Genomic DNA, 20,370 nt, shown 5'->3' with positions numbered 1-20,370 from the left:
GTGTAATAATTGTCCACTATTAAATATATGTGTATTGTATGTCTAATTTTTTTTAATATTTACAAAATAGTGATGCTGAGTGTTTTAATAGGAAGAATATTTCTTAAGATGAACAAATTACAAATCCAATTAGAAATTCTTTATCTTTATCTCAAAAGTCGCACACATATAGCGTTACGCTCCTGATAATAAAATATTGTTACTAAACCCGCAACAACACAACATGTGCAACATTTGTTTGAATTAATCGACAATCATCACAAGCTCCACCATCTCTCTCCATCTCCCTCCTTTTAACGGGTAGCGTACGAGGGACGTGAATCACTTTTTTTTCGCAGAACGGGGGCGTTTTCGCTGGTAACCGATCCGAGCCATGACCCAGTATAAAAATGACAGGCGGTGCTTCTGTGGCGGTACGTTCGAATGGTAGAGTAGAGATGGTTGATTACCTGTGAAAATTACGGCCTACTCATTATTTATAGACCAGGAAAGAAGATCAGAAAGAAAAGTTAATTGAATCGGTTATTTCGAAAAGACCACAACTCCAGAAATGTTAATTTTACAGGAAACGAAAAAAACTTTTCATTTTGGTATTAATGAAGATATCTTTCTCTTTTCGGAGTAAAGTCTCAAAATGTGGCATGACGAAGTTTCATTAACAAATCCAACATAAAAAAGACATAGGTACACTGTAAAAAATAATTTAGTTTTTGGAGTTGTGGCCTTTTCCAAACAAACACTGATGATTTTATGATTAATAATAGAAAACTCCAATATTATTAAGGAAAAAATTTATTAGGTGGCAAAAAACATGTTGAAGGTTAAAAAATAGTCTTTTAGTAATCTTCCTCTGGTGGTTCATCACTATTAGTGGTAGGCCATAAAATCAGCTACTTATAAAAAAACATTTTGTCTTCTGGCACATATTATACAAGTTTCTTGATGTTGTCCATTTTTTGTGATGTGATGTTGTGTAAGCAGACTCTGTTGGCAAACTAGGACAAACTCCAGCTGGTTTTCCCAAGGAAAATTCATGAAACATAAACCCATCGATAAATGGACGTACTTTAACAATTCCCGGTTTTTTGTTGTCATATTTGAACTCATTATATTGAGAAATTTGAAAAGTTGTTTTCTGATGTTTGGTTTTTTTCCCATAGGAGTCAATGGAGAGTACGGTTTTCTTATAATGCATGGGCCACCATTTTTTGAATTCCAAAATTGTTTAATTTTTTTACCAGTTCTATAGAAAAAAGATATTTTCTTGACGATTTTTTATCAATTGAGTGAGTGGCCTCTGATTGGAAAATAATGAAAAATGTGATTGAATTTTCCTGACGAAACAAGAGCTAGAGGGAATCTTATTACCGTGTGGTTCTTATTTTGGCCTGCACAACCATCTGAAAATATATGGACCTCTTTTACATTTCAGAAACCTCATTTTCAAAATAATTTTTCAGGAAGGTGCACACTTCATTTGGACCTTTGTGGGCCTTGCCCTCGTGATAGGAAAAAAATTTAGCTTCTCCTGTTTTTGAGTTGTGTATACTGAATTCAAAAACCCAATAAAAAATTTCCTGTACAGATAGGTCAGGTATCGGCAAATTTTGCATATAATCCATGGAGATTCCTATTATCTCGTCCGTCGAAAGAAGTTTTTTAATCTGCTCTAGTTTTTTATAAAATTTTTTAGCACTATTTTTGTGAATTAATAGTTCTGCAACAGCAACTCGTTTTGTAATGTCGTTGAAAGTGGTACTTTTAACTTTCTGGCCAAGTTATTCACAAGCAGAACATACATCAACTTGAGGACGACCCAAAGAGTATGTAAAATTTTCATGAAAATACTTCAAGTAAAAACTGTATTTCACTTTAGATTCCGGAAATTTTTGTTTTTTCTTTAGAGTCCGGAAAGTAGCAGGTAAATACTTTTTTAATATATTAGCATAATGGACTTCCTTTATATCACACGATTGTATGTGCTCACGTATTTGAAAGCACAATTCATCTGGTATTAAATTATGCCTAGATTTACTTCTATTATCTCTTGGAGTGGATCCAGTCATTAGTAGGTGGCATAAATCTTCTGACATGCTTTTCGCCAACACCATATAAACTTAAGAAAGCTTTCTTACATAATTGCTTACGTACTCCTTTTAAACAAACATGAAACAAAAAATTATTTGGTCTCTCAATACGTTGAATGGCATTCTGAGATTTTCTCATTCTCTTAATGGGAGTTACTTCGATCATATTTTGTAGGTATGAGTCTTGTGAGTTTTTGTCATCAAAGTCATGTAACGACGTAAACAACGCATTCTTGTCCACTTCCGAAAAATGTTCAAAACACTTCTTGCGACAAGTACAGTCGATTCGAGTTTTTCGCGCCATAACTTGTTTTCCCACGTGATTAATATGGGCTTGGCCCTTAACTTTAGCCTTCTTAATAACTTCACTTTTATACAGGGCCTGATTAATAATACCTTTCTTTCTTCTCCTTTGTTTATTTTCAATAATGACACTGGTTTCACTATCAGAGCTACTTATTTTTGTATAAACAATACACAATGGAACCTAATCGTATTAAAGATAATCGTCAACTGGTCTAGGAAACTAGGAAGGTCCGCGACCGTAACCACTAAATCACATGTCCGGCGAGCGCAGTTTGTTTCGAAAACGCCACATGTCCAGAGAAGTTGCTTTTTCGAAATAAACAGAGAAATACGCCTGTCAAGATTAATAGTAATGAACAACGGAGATGTGGCGTTTTCACGTGTAATAAAGCGTAAAGGATATTCTGAACAAAAAACAATAAAACCATCTTTATTGTTTGTCAAAGGATTTATATTCGAACAAAATAATCGTCGAAGCATTTATGATGCTAGGTCAAAATAGGTATCTTAGAAATGAGATTGTTGTATGCTTCGACCGCTTCACCTGCTCTCTTACAACGTTTACCGTGCAGTTTGTTTTTGATTTTCGGGAACGCAAAGAAATCACACGGTACCAAGTCAGGTTGGCCCACCAAATCCATGTTTTTCGCCTTCAAACACTGGGTTATTCGAGCCGCCTGGCAAGCCGCACTTCTAGCAAGCAAATGGTTGTATACTATTCATTATTGACGGTTCTACCATTCTCTAACAACATTATGGCAATATGTGAGAATTCTTTCACTTTCTCTTCTCGGAGGTCTGGTGTTTTGGGTGAAATTAGGTCTTATGTTTTATCATGAAAATCAAGACAGAATTCGATCGACGCATTGTTCCTTAGTTATGTTAACTTTAACCCTAGAATGTTATCGATATTTTTTAGGTCATTAGTGGTACCGTGATGTCATATACGGCACCACATCCATTTTTTTAATTTATGCTAAGAAATCAAAAAATTTTTAATATAATATATATTTTTTTCTGCAAAGTTATAAAAAAGACTCTAAAGAAGTAGAAAAGAACATGTTTATAAAAAAAAATCAAATTTCTTCGTTACCAGTTGGACAGATTGTTTCACACACAGGCAAACTTTGCGGCCGACGCACAGGTCTCTACCTTTTCTGTTGGCAGATCGGGGGCAAACTTGACATTTTTTGTGGGTTTGAGCTGGAGTTTCTTGATTTTTGACTAGGTACTGGCTGGTCCTCTTGACCAAGAGTACCCAAAATCATGGAACGCAAAAATTTGGGCAAGGTTGGTATTTCTAAGCTCTTATTTAGTTGCGGAGTCACCAACTGTAGTGCTAAATGCCTAAGCAAATCTTTCCTGGGAGTAATTTTTAAATTTTGATCTGATTTGGTTCTATTTGCGCTATAAATAACATAAGCATTAATACCTGCACCATCAAGCTTACCAAAAAAAACTCTTAAGAGTTCAACGACGAGTTTTTCTAGCCACGCTCTTCGAAGAATAACACAACTAATCACAAGTGTCTACTCATGCTTTTGTAGAGTTATAAAATAAAACATTTTTTTTTTGTTTTGGAGAAAATGGTACTAATGTCTTATTCTCGTCAAAAGCAAAGTCAGAACTTAATACAAAGTTTTTCCTTTTAAGAAATTCTGGCGGAATGTCAGACTTATTTTTTCTTGAGGTTCCAACCATTGTCAACTTTTTTTGTAAAAGCTTTCCTGCAACATCTGAAGACGAAAACCAATTATCCATGGTGACATTTCTATTGTTGTCAGATATTTTTGCATATGCGAAGAACGTATTGGATGGGCAAAGCTTTTGATGCATCTCTTCTCTTTTTTTTTTCATATATGGTATTGCAGAAGACATATAAAAAGTCTTACAGTCGCACAACATAACGATTTTAATTCCATATTTGTCAGGTTTATTTGGAATATAAACTTTAAAAGGATATCTGCCCCGAAAACTGAATAACTGTTGATCAATTGTCAAATATGCCCTAGAAGTGTAATTAGCTTCACAATGTTCGAAAAATTCATTCCAAAGAAATCTTATAGGTGCAAATTTATCATCACGTTCCGTCTCTAGTTGTTTTGTCATCAAAATGAAGACAATTAATCATAAATTCAAAGCGTTTTTGAAACATTGTTGTTCTAAAAATGAGCATTCCAATTTGTTTTGACCATAGATCCGAGGTACTCAGGTAGCTGGTTTTTAGAATACCACTCATATGTAAAAGACCGAATAATGCCAAAATTTCTTCTTTGCTTGTAGCATTTGTAAAACTTGTGAGTTCAACTAAATTTAGTAGATTGTTTAGAGCTATCTTGGTTTGTTTATTGATTTTTATAGTCTCTCATTGAGTCCCTGAAAAATAATTTCCAAACCAAAATATCTTCTGGTGTATTTGACGCGTGAGCCTTTGGACCTGGTAGACGAAACAATATGTTTTTTTTTTAACTGTGAGAGTGTTCTTTGAGAAGAACCAAGTTTTATACTACTTAAAACCATTTTTTCCATAAATTACTTTTCTTCTTTGATCGCTATCGTTCTGCGAATCTTCATTAACCTCTCGTTCTGCTTAAATGGTATCAGAATGTTCACTTTCACTAAGCTCTTTGTTTTCATCTTCACTCAGATTCTGTATTACCTAAAGAGACATCTTCATAACTCTCACCAGCCTCATAAGCATGCACAATTTCTTCTAACTAAGCTTAAGTCAACGCTTTGCTTGTTGAAGTCATTTTCTTCTATATTCAAAATTATAACGGAAATTCTAATGTGGTGTCGTACAGAACAGAAACTGCTACAGTTGATTAAAGGTAAAGATACAGTAAAGGTACTAAGAATCTAGGCCACCCTTCTCTAGAAATGTCCGACTGCATGCAATTGAAACTGCGCCTACCTTTGGTACACCATTCTAAGGTTAATATCGTTTGAAATTTATTTTGAAAATTTGTTGTTGCTAAACCACGAGATATTTTTCAATATATTAATGTTGTTCAACATAAGAAAAAATGTCAAAATTTAGTCGAGTAACTTTCGCTAGATGGCTCTGTACAATACTTAAGTTTACGCCTCGTAAATAATCCATTTTAAAGAAATACAAGTGTTCGAACGAAAAATAAACGCTTTGTTAAATCTCATATGTAATTAATTTAACATATATCTGAAAAGTTTAAAAATGAACTGCTGTGAAAACGTGTGTTTGTCAAAAATCAAAAATATCAATATGGACCTAACCTCAAAAGTTAACTGCGTGACGTCACAGTTAAATGGCGAATATCAATTTAAAGAAAACTTATTATTTGTGAATCTTTTAGCGTATTTTTTATCATTACCTGATTATGTTATGATTAATATGAAAAAGAATTTAAATGAGTATAATATTCCAACATTTTGGTACTTATTTCTTGGTCTATAACGGAGAGTTAGCGATCTAGCAACAACCTTGGAACTACCTCGTATTAATTCATTTCATAAAAGGACAGTCGACAAACTCCCAACTGATTATCTAAAAAATATCGTCGATATACTTTTTATTCTATTACATATACTAAAAAAAAACACGGTGAGAGCGTGTCGATCTGCGCAGTCGCACGCTAGTGATAACGACAACGTTAGAAAGATTGCACTTTTTATATCTTCATTATTGTTTCCTCGATTATTCCGACTCCAGCACTGGTATATGTGATAAATAATCATTGCGCAATCGGATCAATTGTAATCTTTTTCAAGGAAAATTATTACATGTTTCGAAAATGAACAGTTTCATGTTCGATGTGGACGCGAACGCTCGGCTTGCGGCAGGTAAAGAAGCGTGAATTTTCATATCGGTGATAAGAAAAAGTTAAATGTGTCGTCCTACATGTGTGTCGTTACGTCATCGGTTTAATAAAAATGTGTTTGTAGTGAAAGTCATTAGCGGTGCATATAAATGTGCATTTTAGGACAGCTGGTACACCTTCGGAATGTAATAGATAAAAGAATGGGTGTATACTACCCAATAAACCGTTTTTTATCTAATAATAAGTTCAGTAAGGCTATTATTTCATTTAATTTTTGATCATTTCTAAAATATCAGACAGGGCAAAACCAGATCATACTAATATGCGATAATTTCTCCAATCTTGCTAAATTTTCCCATGAGACATTTACAGCCTGGAGAAAAAATAGATAAAGAAAGATAAAAATGTGAGTAATTAGTACCGAGAAGTGTCTGTAGATTGGCATTTTTGATATGCACCTTTCAAATATAAAATGAACGAGCATATGATATATTTCAATGGTATCTGTTTATCTGTACTTGGATTATAATTATGAAAGATATATTGTCCCTTGATCTTTTGTGTTTCTCGCAAACCTTCAAAATGTAAGTGTTCTAAGAGTAGCTTGAATGTTGACATATGGTTTTATTTGTTGACTTTCAACGGTTTATAAATGAATCTGTTTGATTTTAATTTGTATTGTCGATTTTCATCATTAGGACATTAACAGGACTTGTTTCACCTGTTTCCAAACTCTCCATTAGTTATCTCTTATTGTATTCGTTCGTTATCCTATTCCTTTTATTCGTAATTTAACTTTAGATATTCACTTAATTTCTACTTCAGTTTCAGTTGTAACAGTTTTGTTAAAATGTTTTTTTTTATATTTATATAAAACACCCCTTAAGAGTTGTCTTCTACACTACAATCTGATCAGAAAGATCAATGAGCAGTTCTGTTTCGTTCTAAATGAATACTTATTAAATACTCTTAAAACTATAGTTACATTTAATAATGTTTCTACAGGGTGTTCGTAATTATTTACACAAGCACTCGTGTACACTAAGCCGCACATACTCTGCCTTTGAACTAATCACTACACTAACTCAAAGGGCTCACCCTTCAGTCTTCTTACTAACTCTGTATTGTCCAGGAGTTGGAGAGCCTCTGTTCTCACATGTTGATGAAATCTTTGCTCATGACTGTTGGCACAATTCCTAATTATCTCTTCAACAGTCTCCATCTTCAAGTCTCGGTGAATGTAAATGTTTTTAACTCACCAAGGGGCATCAACGCTGCTCCTTTATACTTGCACTGCACTGATTTGGTCTCATTCAATTTTATCTTAAATTTTTTGACCAATCAGCGATCTTGTTCACTGAAGAATGTAGATTTCTTACAGCTTCTACATTATTTCCCAATGACAGAACAGCTTTGTAATAAGTAGAGTACTTGGCCGAGCACACTTCCCTGCGACACTCCCGTCTTGATTTCCTTTATCTCCGTGAAGGTATCTGCCAGCTGTATTCTGAAGGGCCTTTCAGTTAAATACGACTTTAATAATTGTGGATACTGCCTCGGTAGTGCTCTTTTCAATTTATTCATAGGGCCTTCAATGCCATACCTTATCGAAGGCTTAAGTCACATCCAGGAAGATATCTGAACAGATTTGTTTTCCCTCTAGAGCCTTTTCAATGATGTTGGTGGTTCTATGTACCTGATCTATCGTTGAATGACTCCAAAGCCAAACTGATCTGGTGGGATTAATCTTTTCTTTGATGATGATCTTTAATCTTTTCATTAGACTCTTCATATAATTTTGAAAGTACAGGCAATAATGAAATAGGCCTGTAGAATGAAATCTCATTTGGCGGCTTTCCTGGTTTTTCAATGATTATCACATCTTCTCTATATCAAGAACAGTTTGCAATTCTTGTTGGTGTTTCAGACAATTGGCATTCCATTCCACTTCCACCTCACAACAAAACAAAAATTCCACCTCATGATCCTAATTCCTTAACCTTGCAACATATCGGTAACTCTGGGCATTCTCTTTCTGTCAAGTTTGGAACGGTAAGTAAGTTCTGCAGGCCCTCTTTGGTTTCTCTCTGCTCGTTCCCTCGAGCTCTCGTTTTTTTCTTGTTTGCTTCCAATCTATTTAGTTTCTGGTCTAAATTTCTTTGTCGCTCTCAAGCCTGTGCAGTCCATCCAATTTCCCAGATATTTAAAGTGTAGTATCGAGTCTTCAATATTAATTTTTCCGTTCACCATTCATTGTTTATTGTCTTGTGCTATTTTGGCGGTATCATCTGCGTATCTAATGTTATTAATAATTTCACTAGTAGACAATAAACAACATCGGTGACAACACATCTGTCTGACGCCGCGGTTAATAGGAATTTTTCCTGAAACCTCCTGATCCTCCTTAATGCAAGTGATCTGACAGTAGTAAAGATTTTTGAGCAATCTGATGTCTTACGTATCCCGTCCAACGAAGTCGTAAGGTTTGAAATAGTAATCTATCAAAGGCCTTATCGAAATGTATAAAACATACATTTTTCCACTTAGTTGTAATAAATTTGTATTGTGTCATTCCTCATTTACTTCCTTGTTTAAAATTTAACCTAAGTAAATTCCAAATTTTTTGTAGTACTTTTGATATTTTTAGTTCTTGTATTTTTTCTTTTAGATTCTACAGATTTTTCTTTCTTATTTATTTTGTCTCATGGTTGGTTGAGTGACTCATTATAAATAAAAATCTTCAGAAGAGATAATCCTCCAAAAAAAGTAATCCCAATTTTCAATACGGAATTTTTTTTCATTTCATTTCAATTCATTTTATTTTGATAATAGTAAAGGAATTACTTTATTACATAAATCCAGATTTCATGAACGGACACATTTTTTTTTGTAAATATTTTTAATTGTCTACTTTAAATCTCCACTTTGGACTTTATCTAGAACTTTATCTATTATGAAAGGCGTCCATATTGTATCAACGACCTTGTCCTCAAAAGATATATTATACTTTGTAGACTGTAGAATTCCATTTCAACTATATACATGTTGAGCATATATGCCATTAACCCATATTTGGTGTAAGATATGCAACATTTCCACTAAATGATTATTCTACTAGTATGCAGCCAATACAATGATTTTTTCTTTATTTTATTTATATCATCCCATTCACCTTCGTATAAAACCTTTTTTTCTAGACTATCTGGACTATGCATTACCTTTTTTTTCTTCAACAGCATTCATACTTTTCAATTGTTATTTCCATTTTAACCAATTGCGTACTTCTTGGTATTCTATTGTTTAGAATGTTCAATACATTATTTGATAGAAATTCTGTCCAAATGAGCCCTAAACACGATAAAGGTCTGTGACTAATATATTCTTTGTCTCGATTTCCATTCTTTCCAGTCATTTGGTCGTCCGGTCTTTCCTCTGGTTGTAAATATCTTCTATCTTCTTTTAGCAGCCCTCTTTAATTTTTACCTTGTGCTTCCTCAAACACACTCTCGTCGAACATCTTTGTTCTAGAACGATTATTAACATTATTGGAAGTTTAGCTGTTCGTCCATACATCTGGTGACATTTTTTCTCAGCATTTTCATTAAATTTTAGTTTATTTTTGTTAGCCATCGTGCCCCTTTTACTTTACTTTAAAGTTATTGGTGGTTCAGACAGAATTTGTTAGTGATTCAGATCATTTCTTCGTCTTCACTCTTAATAGGCATAGCATTTTATGTTAAAACGGTATAAGAGCATTTGAAGATCGTCTTCAGTCTGCGCTACCAGGGCAGCAACGCCTGCATAACAGTGGTTTCACATCAGCATTCAACATTTTATATACTTACTTTATACACTTCCATGATTATATTCCGTGATCCATAATTATATCAAATAGTAATAGTAATTATAATCTAATAAATTAATATAAATAGACTAATTTACCAGTAGATCGCTTCTTGTGATTTATTTTGAGAAATACTGTATATAAATAAATATATTTAATTAAGAAAAATATTTTTAATCTATAATATATTCTGTGGGGTCTCCAGTATGTTACCAAAACCACATTATGTATGCGGTACCTGTTACCAGCTGTCATTAAAAGGAAAAGGATGTTATGATCGATGCAAATTATAAGAAAATACAAAGCGATTTTCTACTTACGCTGTAATCAACTTGTTTAATAACTTTTTTAATACTTATGAACTACTACTTTACTGTTTACAAAAACAAGTATAATGACTTTTGCATAAATAAAAATGTACCGTTTTTACTGAATTCCAATCCGAAAGTTTTCCAAGGAAGATAATTAAAAATGAATATCTTTACTAATTAAGTTATATTGCATTTTTATTTAAAAAGCCTTTTGTAAATGTTTTACAAATATGTATAATCAATGTTATGGAAAATTCACTGTATAGAATAATAAAATTATTTTATAAGGACTAGATAAATATTCGACAAAAAATATTTCAGAAATAATTTAAAATTTTTGTCACAAAGTTAAGTAACACTTTGTTTAAGTTTTTGAGTAAAAATTTCACTACAAACACATATTTTTGTCTTCCAAGGTTTGAGTGCCAACATTGTCATAGTATCGTCTTCTCTGTTTCTATGTGCGTGTATGTCTAGGTAAAATCGCTTGAGCTTATGTTCATCTGGGAAATGCTTCAATTCTTCGACCAACCAACTAAATCACTTCTTTGTCCAAACAGAATTGAATAATGAGCGAAGGCGTTAGTCCCTGGAAGACCAACCACCATGATATCGGAATGTTAATGTTAAAAGACAGAAGGGAAAAGATAACGAATGCCGGCAAGTACTCCGATCGTTACAAGGACATTTTTTCGCATGAAGTGCCCGACGAAGAGAAGTTTCCCTTAAGTGCTAAGTGTCGCGATACAATGGAACACTACCGTAAAGTGTCAAAAGGCGGGAGGCCGGACGACTCGCCTACCGCGGCTTCGAAACTGACAACGGAGAAAATGAAGCTTACAGTAGGTAAGAAAAGTAGCAATGCTACCAATGACCTAAATAAACAAGAAAATGCTTTAATAGGATTCAAGCTCGTACCGGAAGGTACCCACAAGCCGAACCAACCCCCATTGCCGCTCAGCTCTCCAAATACCACCAAGTGGCAAAAGAGAAACGTCAACGTCTACAGCGTCAATACAAATGTTCCGCCTTCGAGTCCTAATCAAATAGGAGCACCGCCAGGATTCCCCGCGAAGAAACCTCCACCTGTAGCTCTAAGCACAATACTCAACGGTAACAACAACAATATAATCACTAACAACAATAATCACTTCGATAACACTTTATCACATCTCCAAAACGTTGAGAGTATCATAAGTAAATTAGACGAACACGAGAAGAAGGAACAAAACTTGAAAAAATTCGAAGAACTAGTCAAAAAATTTGGCCCCAAACCTGCCGAAAAGGCAAAAAAGGCCGTAGCCCCTTTCGAACAGGCCCCTAACAAACAAACTAAACCATTGGAATCGTCGGAAGACCAACTTAAATCTCAAGAGCACATCCTCAATCCGATGAAACACGCTAGCGAAGTCGAAGATTTGCCCGCCAGAGGACTCAAAGAAGAGGAAAACGAAAAGCATCAGCATTTTAACAGAGGCGCCAAGGAACGAAAGAGTACGGATACGAATGAGAAGTCGAAACCTGTGCAACAGCCTTTGAGCAGGACGGCTTCCGATGCTCAAAACAAAACTTTGACCAACGCGAAAAAGACGTCTAGAACCTCTAGGGATCGTACCTCACGCAAAGTAAGTTTTTATCACATTTGCACTTAACATACCTACAAATAAAAAATTTTGTTTTTTAGAAAATATTAAAATTGAGAAACGGGCTCAATGACCTTCCAATAACAAATAATTGTCAGAAATTTTTGATTTTTTGACTTTTTTAAACTACCATCATTTTGGTTTTACTGATGTTGATATGTAAATTGTGCGTCACACTAACCATAGATACTGTATCCAAGAGCCTCTAAAGAGAAATAACTTAAATTAGTAACAAAATAAAGTAACAACTTCTGTAAAAAATTTAAATTATCCAAAAAGGATTTAAAGTTTCAGAACGTTTTCAGTCCTATCGGACTATCATTAGTGAAAACATCTAAAGAGTAGTTGAAATTAGTCACATAACAAGATAGGTATTAAATTTTAAAAATATTTCTAACACTAGGTCGATGTTAAAGGATTTCATTTTTATAAGAATACAGTTTATCTTGGTTATAGCGTCATTGAAGAGTCCAGAAAAAAAAATACGCTATATCAGAGTGACGCTATAAAAGAGGTAGAAAAAAATGAAATTTTAACGAGGCAAAATTTTATTACAGCTGCATTTAGGATAAAAAAATTAAGAGATAGACTGATTGATTGATTGATAGATTGATTGATGATAGATTGAAGAAATTAATATACATAGCATGTATATGAAACTTACATTTTTTATGAAAAAGTTCTCTAATACTGAAAAAAGTCAGTTGTTTTCTTCTGAACAACCCTTTCCGAAAGTTTTTCTATAGTGTCTTTAATAATCTGAGCCGCTTCTTTGGTAATTGTGAATGCCTCTCTGAACTGGTAAAACCTGGATATGGTCTTAGCAGTTCTCATTGCTTCTTGGATTGTAGGACAATCAACGCCGTCTTTTTCTTCTTCATTATCTTCATCAACATCCATTTCCACAGTTTGCACTTTCCAAGATTTCTTTATCACTTAAAACTTGAAATGTTTCTACCTGATCGTTTAGTGAAATGTAGGAGTCAAGATCAGTTCCAAACTCTCTTTGGTTTACATTAAATTTTTGTATCCACTCTGACAACGGTATTTCGTCATCCTCGTCAACATCCTGAATATTGGGAGAAACTACAGTCAATTTAGCTTGACGGAAACGCTTACAAATTGTCACTTACGTAACCGCACTCCAACCGCGATGTGCACCAAATTTCCATAGATGTCCAGCAAGCATATGATTTCATAAAAAGAAGAAAATTGTGGATAGCAATGTCAGAAATGGGAATACCAAGAAAATTAGTTGAATTAACGCAAATGTGCGTGACAGACTCATATGCGCAAGTAAAGATAACCAAAACCTTTTTTTCCCTGTACCTGTCATGTTTGCACAAACAAAAGCCGTGACTCTTTGTCTTGAAAGCTTTCCACCGACACATTTAACACACAGGAATATCAGAACTGCGACACTGCTTGAACCGTTTGAGTAGAGCTGAATCTGCGTCAACACGAATGCACTTCCTAATCTTTTTAACATTGTCTCCCTTCTCATTAAAGGCTTTTAAAATTTTGTCCTTATTTTTTAGGATTGAGCTGACAGTCGAATTAACAAGTCCAAATTTCCGATATACATCAGCAAATTTTCGACCACGTTCAAATGCTCTTAAAACACGCACTTTATCTTTAATAGGCAAAGCCTTCCTTTTAGTACTACCACTTTCCATATAAAAAAATTAAAAAGTTAATTACTAAATTAAAATTTCACAGCAGCGAAAATTTCTTAAACTGACTGTTCTGAAACAGAAAATTTGACTGTTAGGATGGCACTGATAAATAAGAAATCATAGAACGGTCAAGGTCACATAACTGTATATAGAAGGGATAATCGGGCTTTCTCACATTCTTGGAAGGAAAAAAGCCGGAAACGCATTGCACTTTATTCTTCATAAAATAAAAAACGACAACCGACTGTACAATTTTATGACGCTATAGACGAGGCTTACTTTATTTTTAGTCGATAAAACCGGGTTTGAATAATTTTTGGACGGACCTATTAAAAATTGACGTTAGAACCGAGGTGACGTAACTACCGAGGCCGTAATATCCAAGTTCCACTGCATACAGATCACTTGAAAGCGGAGATCTGTATGTTCCATTTTATCTGTTGGCTGGTTATATCGTTTGGACGTCTATTTTTTCGAGCAGGGATCTCTATGTTCCCTTAAACAAGAAAGTCTTTAACATCGACCTAGTGTTAGAATATTTTTAAAATCGAATACTTTAAATTATGTAGTATAAGGGTCATTCGATCTCGTTATGTTGCTAGTTCATAGCTAACACATGTTCTGGTTCATTATTACTGATTTTTTTGGTGAGTTAGTTAAGTTATTTTGGTAAAGTTAGTTTTTTGCTCGACACAATTATATAGGCAGACGGGTTTGTAGTAAAAGATATTACAAAAAGACTCATCTAGGGATTCATCAATTTTTTAGTGGAAATATTTTTAAATAAACAATCATAACTTCAAAACTTATGTATTTAGAGATTTGACGTCAACAGACAACTTTTTCAGAAAAAAAAAGTTACACAAAATGAGATATGCTAATTTAAAATCAGATAATAAACATAAAGATTATTGTAAAATGAACAACAAAATCTATGTTTTTGAATATCTTTTTTATTATTTATTAAAATTTGTTTAAAAATTTACCTGAACTTACTGAAAACTAAGCAAATTTCTAAAGCTGGTCCAGGTAATTTAACTGAATGGATCTCAATAATCAGGTATTAAATAAGTTAATTTAGAGATTTGATATCAAATCTCTAATAAGTCTATTTAAAGATTTGATATCAAATCTCTAAATAGACGAGTTTTTAAGTTTTTAAAAATATTTTCATTAAAAAATGGATGAATCCCTAGATGAGAGTCTTTTTGTAATATCTCCTACAATATTTCAATTCTCAAACCCGTGTATACAATTGTGGCGAAAAAAGGTTTATTTCTTACTAACTTGCTTGGTCTATTATGTTAATACATATCTTTAAGTTCTTTATTATTACATAAAAATATAAAATACTTTTTGTATTTGAACTACTACCTAGGAATTTTTATGAAATAAAATTGTACATAAAATACACATTTCTCTAATGTATAAAAACAAATCATATTTCGTGACTACTTCACCATAAAACCATGTCGATATTAGATTTTTCGTTATTTTATCGTTCTGAAACAATTTGCATCATCCAACTTTAAATACGAGATGTTTGAATGAATATTTTCAAGTGTTTAATTGCTTCGACCGTGAACGTAATTGCAGTAATGGATTTTTTGACGAATATCTTACCCAGTAATTTAGTTTATATGTATTTTATGTAAATACAGTGGTTAGAGTGGGACATTTTTAGAGCAAGGGGAGGCTAGGAACGATTTTAAAGTGGCGCAGTAGAAATCTAAATAGTAGACAATTGCTACAGAAATAGTTTTAAATTTATAAACTTAGATAGAAAGATAATACTAAAAAAATTTTAACTTGAAATTTCCTCTCATTTTAAAGAGTGACAATTAGAATAATTAATTATCACAACAAGCACCCTCCCGGATAATATATTAAAAAAAATTAACTTGAAATTTTCTTTCATTTGACGAAGTGACAATTAGAATAATTAATTATCACTAGCAATTATCACCCACCCGAAAGCAGTTTCTAAACCACTTTAAAAAACTAAGTTCTTCTTGTATTGTTAAGAATGGATAATCTGCATCTGCTTTGCGATTAATTCGAGTTATGTCTTGTTTATAAACGAAAAAAAAATTGTGCTCAATGTATCGGCCACTCGCGATACTGCGGTGTCGTTCGACAAAATCGTCGATGATATCAATTCTGCAGTACTGCATTATAGAAACCAGTTTCTCTGTGGTAAAATTGTAACGATTTTGTTGGATGCACGGTCACAGACGATCAAAATGTTTGTCAATTAGTCGAATTTGATAAAATTGAACGACGTCGCAGTATCGTGAGTGGCCGGCAAGCATCACAATATTGCAAAACGTATCTAACATATCAAATTAATCATTTAACGATAAAGGTCAGATTTTTGAATCTCGTAAATGTTTTTGAGTAGTGAGCAAGAGACTGTACTATCGTTTTGTAGCGATCTAATAACCAACAATTTCTTATTTCTTTGATGCACCCAAAACAAAGGTCCCTTGTTGTGGATCGTCAATTTCTTGAGGAACTGTTCCAATGAACTCATTTTTAATTTTTTCTTCTTCTTCCTCTTTATAAGCAATTCTGCTTGTTCATTAGCGAATTAATACCTCTATGGAAGGTTTTCACTCCATCTTTTGCGCGATCGTACGATACTTCTGCCGATTGGTGACTTATCTTCTGCTATTTTTAACAACGCAGGTGTCCTCCACTCTTCTTATGTGGTTGTTTCATTCTTTTTTTTTCTATTTTGTGTCCATTTATTTATACACTGCACGTTACATTTTCTTTAAATGTTTTCACTTCTCTTTCGATCTCTCAGCGTATTTCCTGTAATTCTTCTCAGTATTCTCATTTCTGCCGTTTCCAGTAGCCTTTGCGTTGTGGCTGTGTCGGGATTTGTTTCTGAGGTATATATCATTATTGATCTTACACTGGCTTTATATATTGTTGACTCCATCTCAGTGTTAATGTGTCTGTTTCGCCATATAGTGTTATTAAGGCATCCTGTCAGTCTATTTGCTTTTTGTACTTGATCTCTTACCTCTTTGTCCAGGCCTCCATAGCTAGATAGTGTAATTCCCATGTATTTTATTTCCATTATTTGTTCAATACTGATGCCATCAATTTCTATTTTACATCTGGTTGATTCTTTGCTGACTATTCAGACTATGCAGGTTCGTCTGGGTAACAGAGTATTTTTATTTCTTTGTTTCCCATTCTGTCTTCTTCTTCTTCAGATGCAAATCCACTAATGGATGTTAGCGATCACATTTTCCATTAATTCTCTATTTCTTGCAATATGTATCAGAGATTGTATGTCGTTAATCCCTGTCCATTGCCTTATGTTTCGGAGCCAGGACATTTTCTTGCGTCCCATTCCTCTCTTGCCTTCAATTTTCCCCTCGATTATAAGTTGGAGGAACTGGTATTTTTCATTTTTTCCCCATTCTGTAACCTCTTCCTTTGTTAACGATTTTGATGATTTCATCCATGATCAAATTGAAGAGCATGGGGCTCAATGAATCCCCTTGTCTTATTCCGCTGCCTATTTCTATATGTTCTCTAATTTGTCCATCTATTCTGACTTCCATTTTATTGTTTTGATAGATGTTTTCGATAGTTCTTATAATATTTAGGGGAACTTCTCTATTATACAGAAGATGGATTACATCTTTGAGTTTCACTCTGTCAAACGCTTTCTTTGGGTCAATTAGACACAGAAATACTAGTGATTTCTTAGTAATTTGCTTTATAACGAATATTGCATCTGTACACGATCTTCCATTACGAAAACCCTGTTGTTCATCTGCTAAACTTATCCTCTGATTTATTAACACTTGTAAAATTTTAGTTGTAAGTTGTAACGTAGTATTTAACAAGTTAATACCTGTTAGTATTTTTCTGACTGTTTTTTATCTCCTTTTTTGAATAGTAGAATTAGTTCGCTCGTTCTCCATTCTTGCGGTATTTTGTTATGTTTTATAATTTTATTAATTAATGTTGTTAATTGTTCTGTCATTGCTGCTCCACAATATTTCAGTAATTCGTTTGGTATCCCGTCTTTACCTGCTGCTTTTCTGTTCTTCAGATTTTCAAGTATTTTCCGAACTTCCTGTATATTTATATTAAGTTCTTCGTTTGTGGTAATTTCTGGTGTTTCCGATTCTAGCGTCGTTTGTCTTCCTCTGCATAAAGCTTTTTTAGGTAGTCATTATTTGTAGACTTCAATCTTTAGTGTTGTGGTAACTTGACTAGCAATATTAGGAATTCGTCCACATGCTGAATGTAGCAGAAACTAAATCATTTATACAATTAATCAAAGCAAATTTTCTTATCTAATATTAATTATGAATCCTTCAAAGACTAAACATACAATTTTTCTTATTTATATCTAAATTTTAATAATTATCAATACATCATTATCACACATGTATTTAAATTTTTTTTTAAGTTGTCTTCATTTGTATATTTTTGTTTTTTAATAATGTATTACCTTGAGCTTTTTTCTTTCGGTTTTGGTTGTATTTTGTCTAACAAAAATATTCATTCTGTTGTATCACATTCAAATTGTTCAATTCGTATGGAACGTATATATATTTATACAATATTCCGGTAAAATTGTATATCTGGATCATCATTGGAGATCTACAGGAAACTTATTTTTAAAACCAAAATCTATTATAATCTTTTTTAGATTATATTGTTATTGTTCAATAATTCCATCAGAGTTATGAGAGACTGGGAGCTTTTTCGAAATCCACAAAACATATAAACATTGTTACAAGTTTTTTGCATTTTGCACAGCTATTGTATGCTTTGGTTTATATTCGTTTTTGACTAAAACTATGTCCTTTATTTCAGTAGATATCAAAGATTGCTTTTCAGTTCATTTTGGCAACTATTTGGTACCACTTGAGTTAATAATTAGCAAATAATTGGAAAAAATTTGAATTGTCCCAGTATTGTTACAAGAATTATTTCATTAATATCCACTCTTTCCGATCTCCCATTTAGAGAGTAATAGCATAAATAGAAATGATAAATAAAAAGTAGACGGTAGTTTAATAGTTTTAATTATATGTATTAAATTAGGCGAGTACAGAATCTTGGTAGCTAAAACAACACTAGGAGCTCTACGTTTTACTGTCTTTGTTATTAATAAGTCTTTGTAAAAACTGTGGTAGGTGGAGATAATTTGATTGACAGAGACCAGACATCAAATTCTTTTTCCTTTTTGGCAGATATTCCCACCGGTTTTTCATAATCCTTTTTCTTGGACCAGTAGTAGTCAAATAGTCATTATTGTTGCGCAATTTTCTCTTTTTCTGCTTCTCTTCAGCGAAAATAACAACAGTCTTTAATTCATCCAAATACGATAATTTTTAAAGAAATTTATAAGGTCTCTCTGACAATTTTCACTATTTTAATATCTGACAACGAAAAGATGTCAGAATCAATATTTGTGTTGTAATTTGTGCCGATTTCTCCTGCAACATCATTGAACTCAATAAAATCATTATACCTATGAAAATTCTCTTACACGGTACAGTGGAGAGGTTTTCTTCGCACTTTTTATTAGCTGGTAGTACTGGACCGGCACATAAATGGGTCCAGTTTTGCGAGTCCTCCTTAATTCTGCCTCAATAGTTAGATGAACCGAATCACCCTCGTTTTGAGTGTGCCCGGAGATCAGATATTTATGCGAGATGCTTTTGATATTATCGAATGTGTAATGGCGTAAATGCAGATGCTCAACAAAATTTGTTTTTTTGTTGTCCGCAGCAGTTGTCAATGAAATAAATGAACTCTATATCTGCTTCTGCGCTCATAGCTCTCTCTTCGATAAATTTAAAAATACATGTAGCTATTTCATTGGCACCTCTGTGGGCATCATCCCCGTGCCAGACATTGCAAATAGCTTGTTTTGTCTTCAAGTCAAATACAGTTAGGTTGTAGCTACGTAGAGAGTTTCGACTTGTAATAAAACGTTGAAACTTTTTCCTTTAGGTGTAGGCAATGCTGCTTGTAAATCGTATGTTGCTACGATGACATATGCTGCTGATTGAGTTTTATCTATCTCTTTCTCTTTTCGAGATAAGTCTTTTTTCTCATGATGTCGCATGAGTTCTTCCGCATTCTTTTCTCGAAGTTCTTCATTGGAGTTTTGAAACACTGTGCAAAGTGACACTGGTCTTTTTTGTGAGTAAAAAATGATAAGTTGTATTCTTGATTGAAAATACGTAAAAACGTCGTCTGATTTCCGTAACGTTTGCCTTGTCGCCCATATTTCTCAACGTAGTCACGATAGATTTGCGTTATTGACTTACCTCCTTAAAAAAACTTCCTTGTGGTGTTAGCTCTTGTATAGTGGCTCTCCTCTTTTGGGATTGATTCAATGTGTGCTCTCAGGTCGTTCTTAATAAAAACATCAACTACTTTTCTATTGTCTGGCTGAATGAAACCAGCCTCGTTATTAAGGAAACTTGTCGAAATTGCGCTTTTACTGATTCCCAATGTAGCCATAAAAAAAGCTTTATATACTCTAAGGCGCAAATTATTCACTTCAAAATAGAATGCATGATTAAATGTTCTAGCATTTTCTTTAGCATAACGAGACTGAGGTTTTATTTCAGTGAGTGACGAACCACAAAATCTCGCTGCTTCTCTATACTGTTAAGTTCCCAGTATCGATTAAATAAAGACATCCGTATTTCTT

At 33.5% G+C, this 20,370-nt stretch overlaps 1 protein-coding gene across 20 annotated transcripts in view; it reads left to right on the top strand.

Annotated features, from left to right (window-relative positions):
* The window catches only part of LOC140449704 (serine/threonine-protein kinase MARK2-like), a 473,378-nt gene that overhangs the window by 296,032 nt on the left and 156,976 nt on the right, over positions 1-20,370 (top strand). For 10 of the 20 annotated variants that reach the window (XM_072543008.1, XM_072543009.1, XM_072543017.1 and 7 more), the window contains exons 1-2: positions 6,057-6,212; positions 10,906-11,970. The exons of 5 other annotated variants lie outside the window; for them this stretch is intronic. In XM_072543008.1, the coding sequence (XP_072399109.1) occupies positions 10,915-11,970 (1,056 nt within the window). In that variant the 5' untranslated portion in view covers positions 6,057-6,212; positions 10,906-10,914. Of the gene's footprint in view, positions 1-6,056; positions 6,213-10,800; positions 10,823-10,886; positions 11,971-20,370 lie in introns of those variants that run through there. 5 more of the 20 variants (XM_072543004.1, XM_072543007.1, XM_072543011.1 and 2 more) reach the window with 4 other exon arrangements.

The sequence above is a fragment of the Diabrotica undecimpunctata genome, chromosome 9, assembly GCF_040954645.1.
Source record: "Diabrotica undecimpunctata isolate CICGRU chromosome 9, icDiaUnde3, whole genome shotgun sequence".
Classification (NCBI taxonomy): domain Eukaryota; kingdom Metazoa; phylum Arthropoda; class Insecta; order Coleoptera; family Chrysomelidae; genus Diabrotica; species Diabrotica undecimpunctata.
This window is presented reverse-complemented; position numbering and strand designations above follow the sequence as displayed.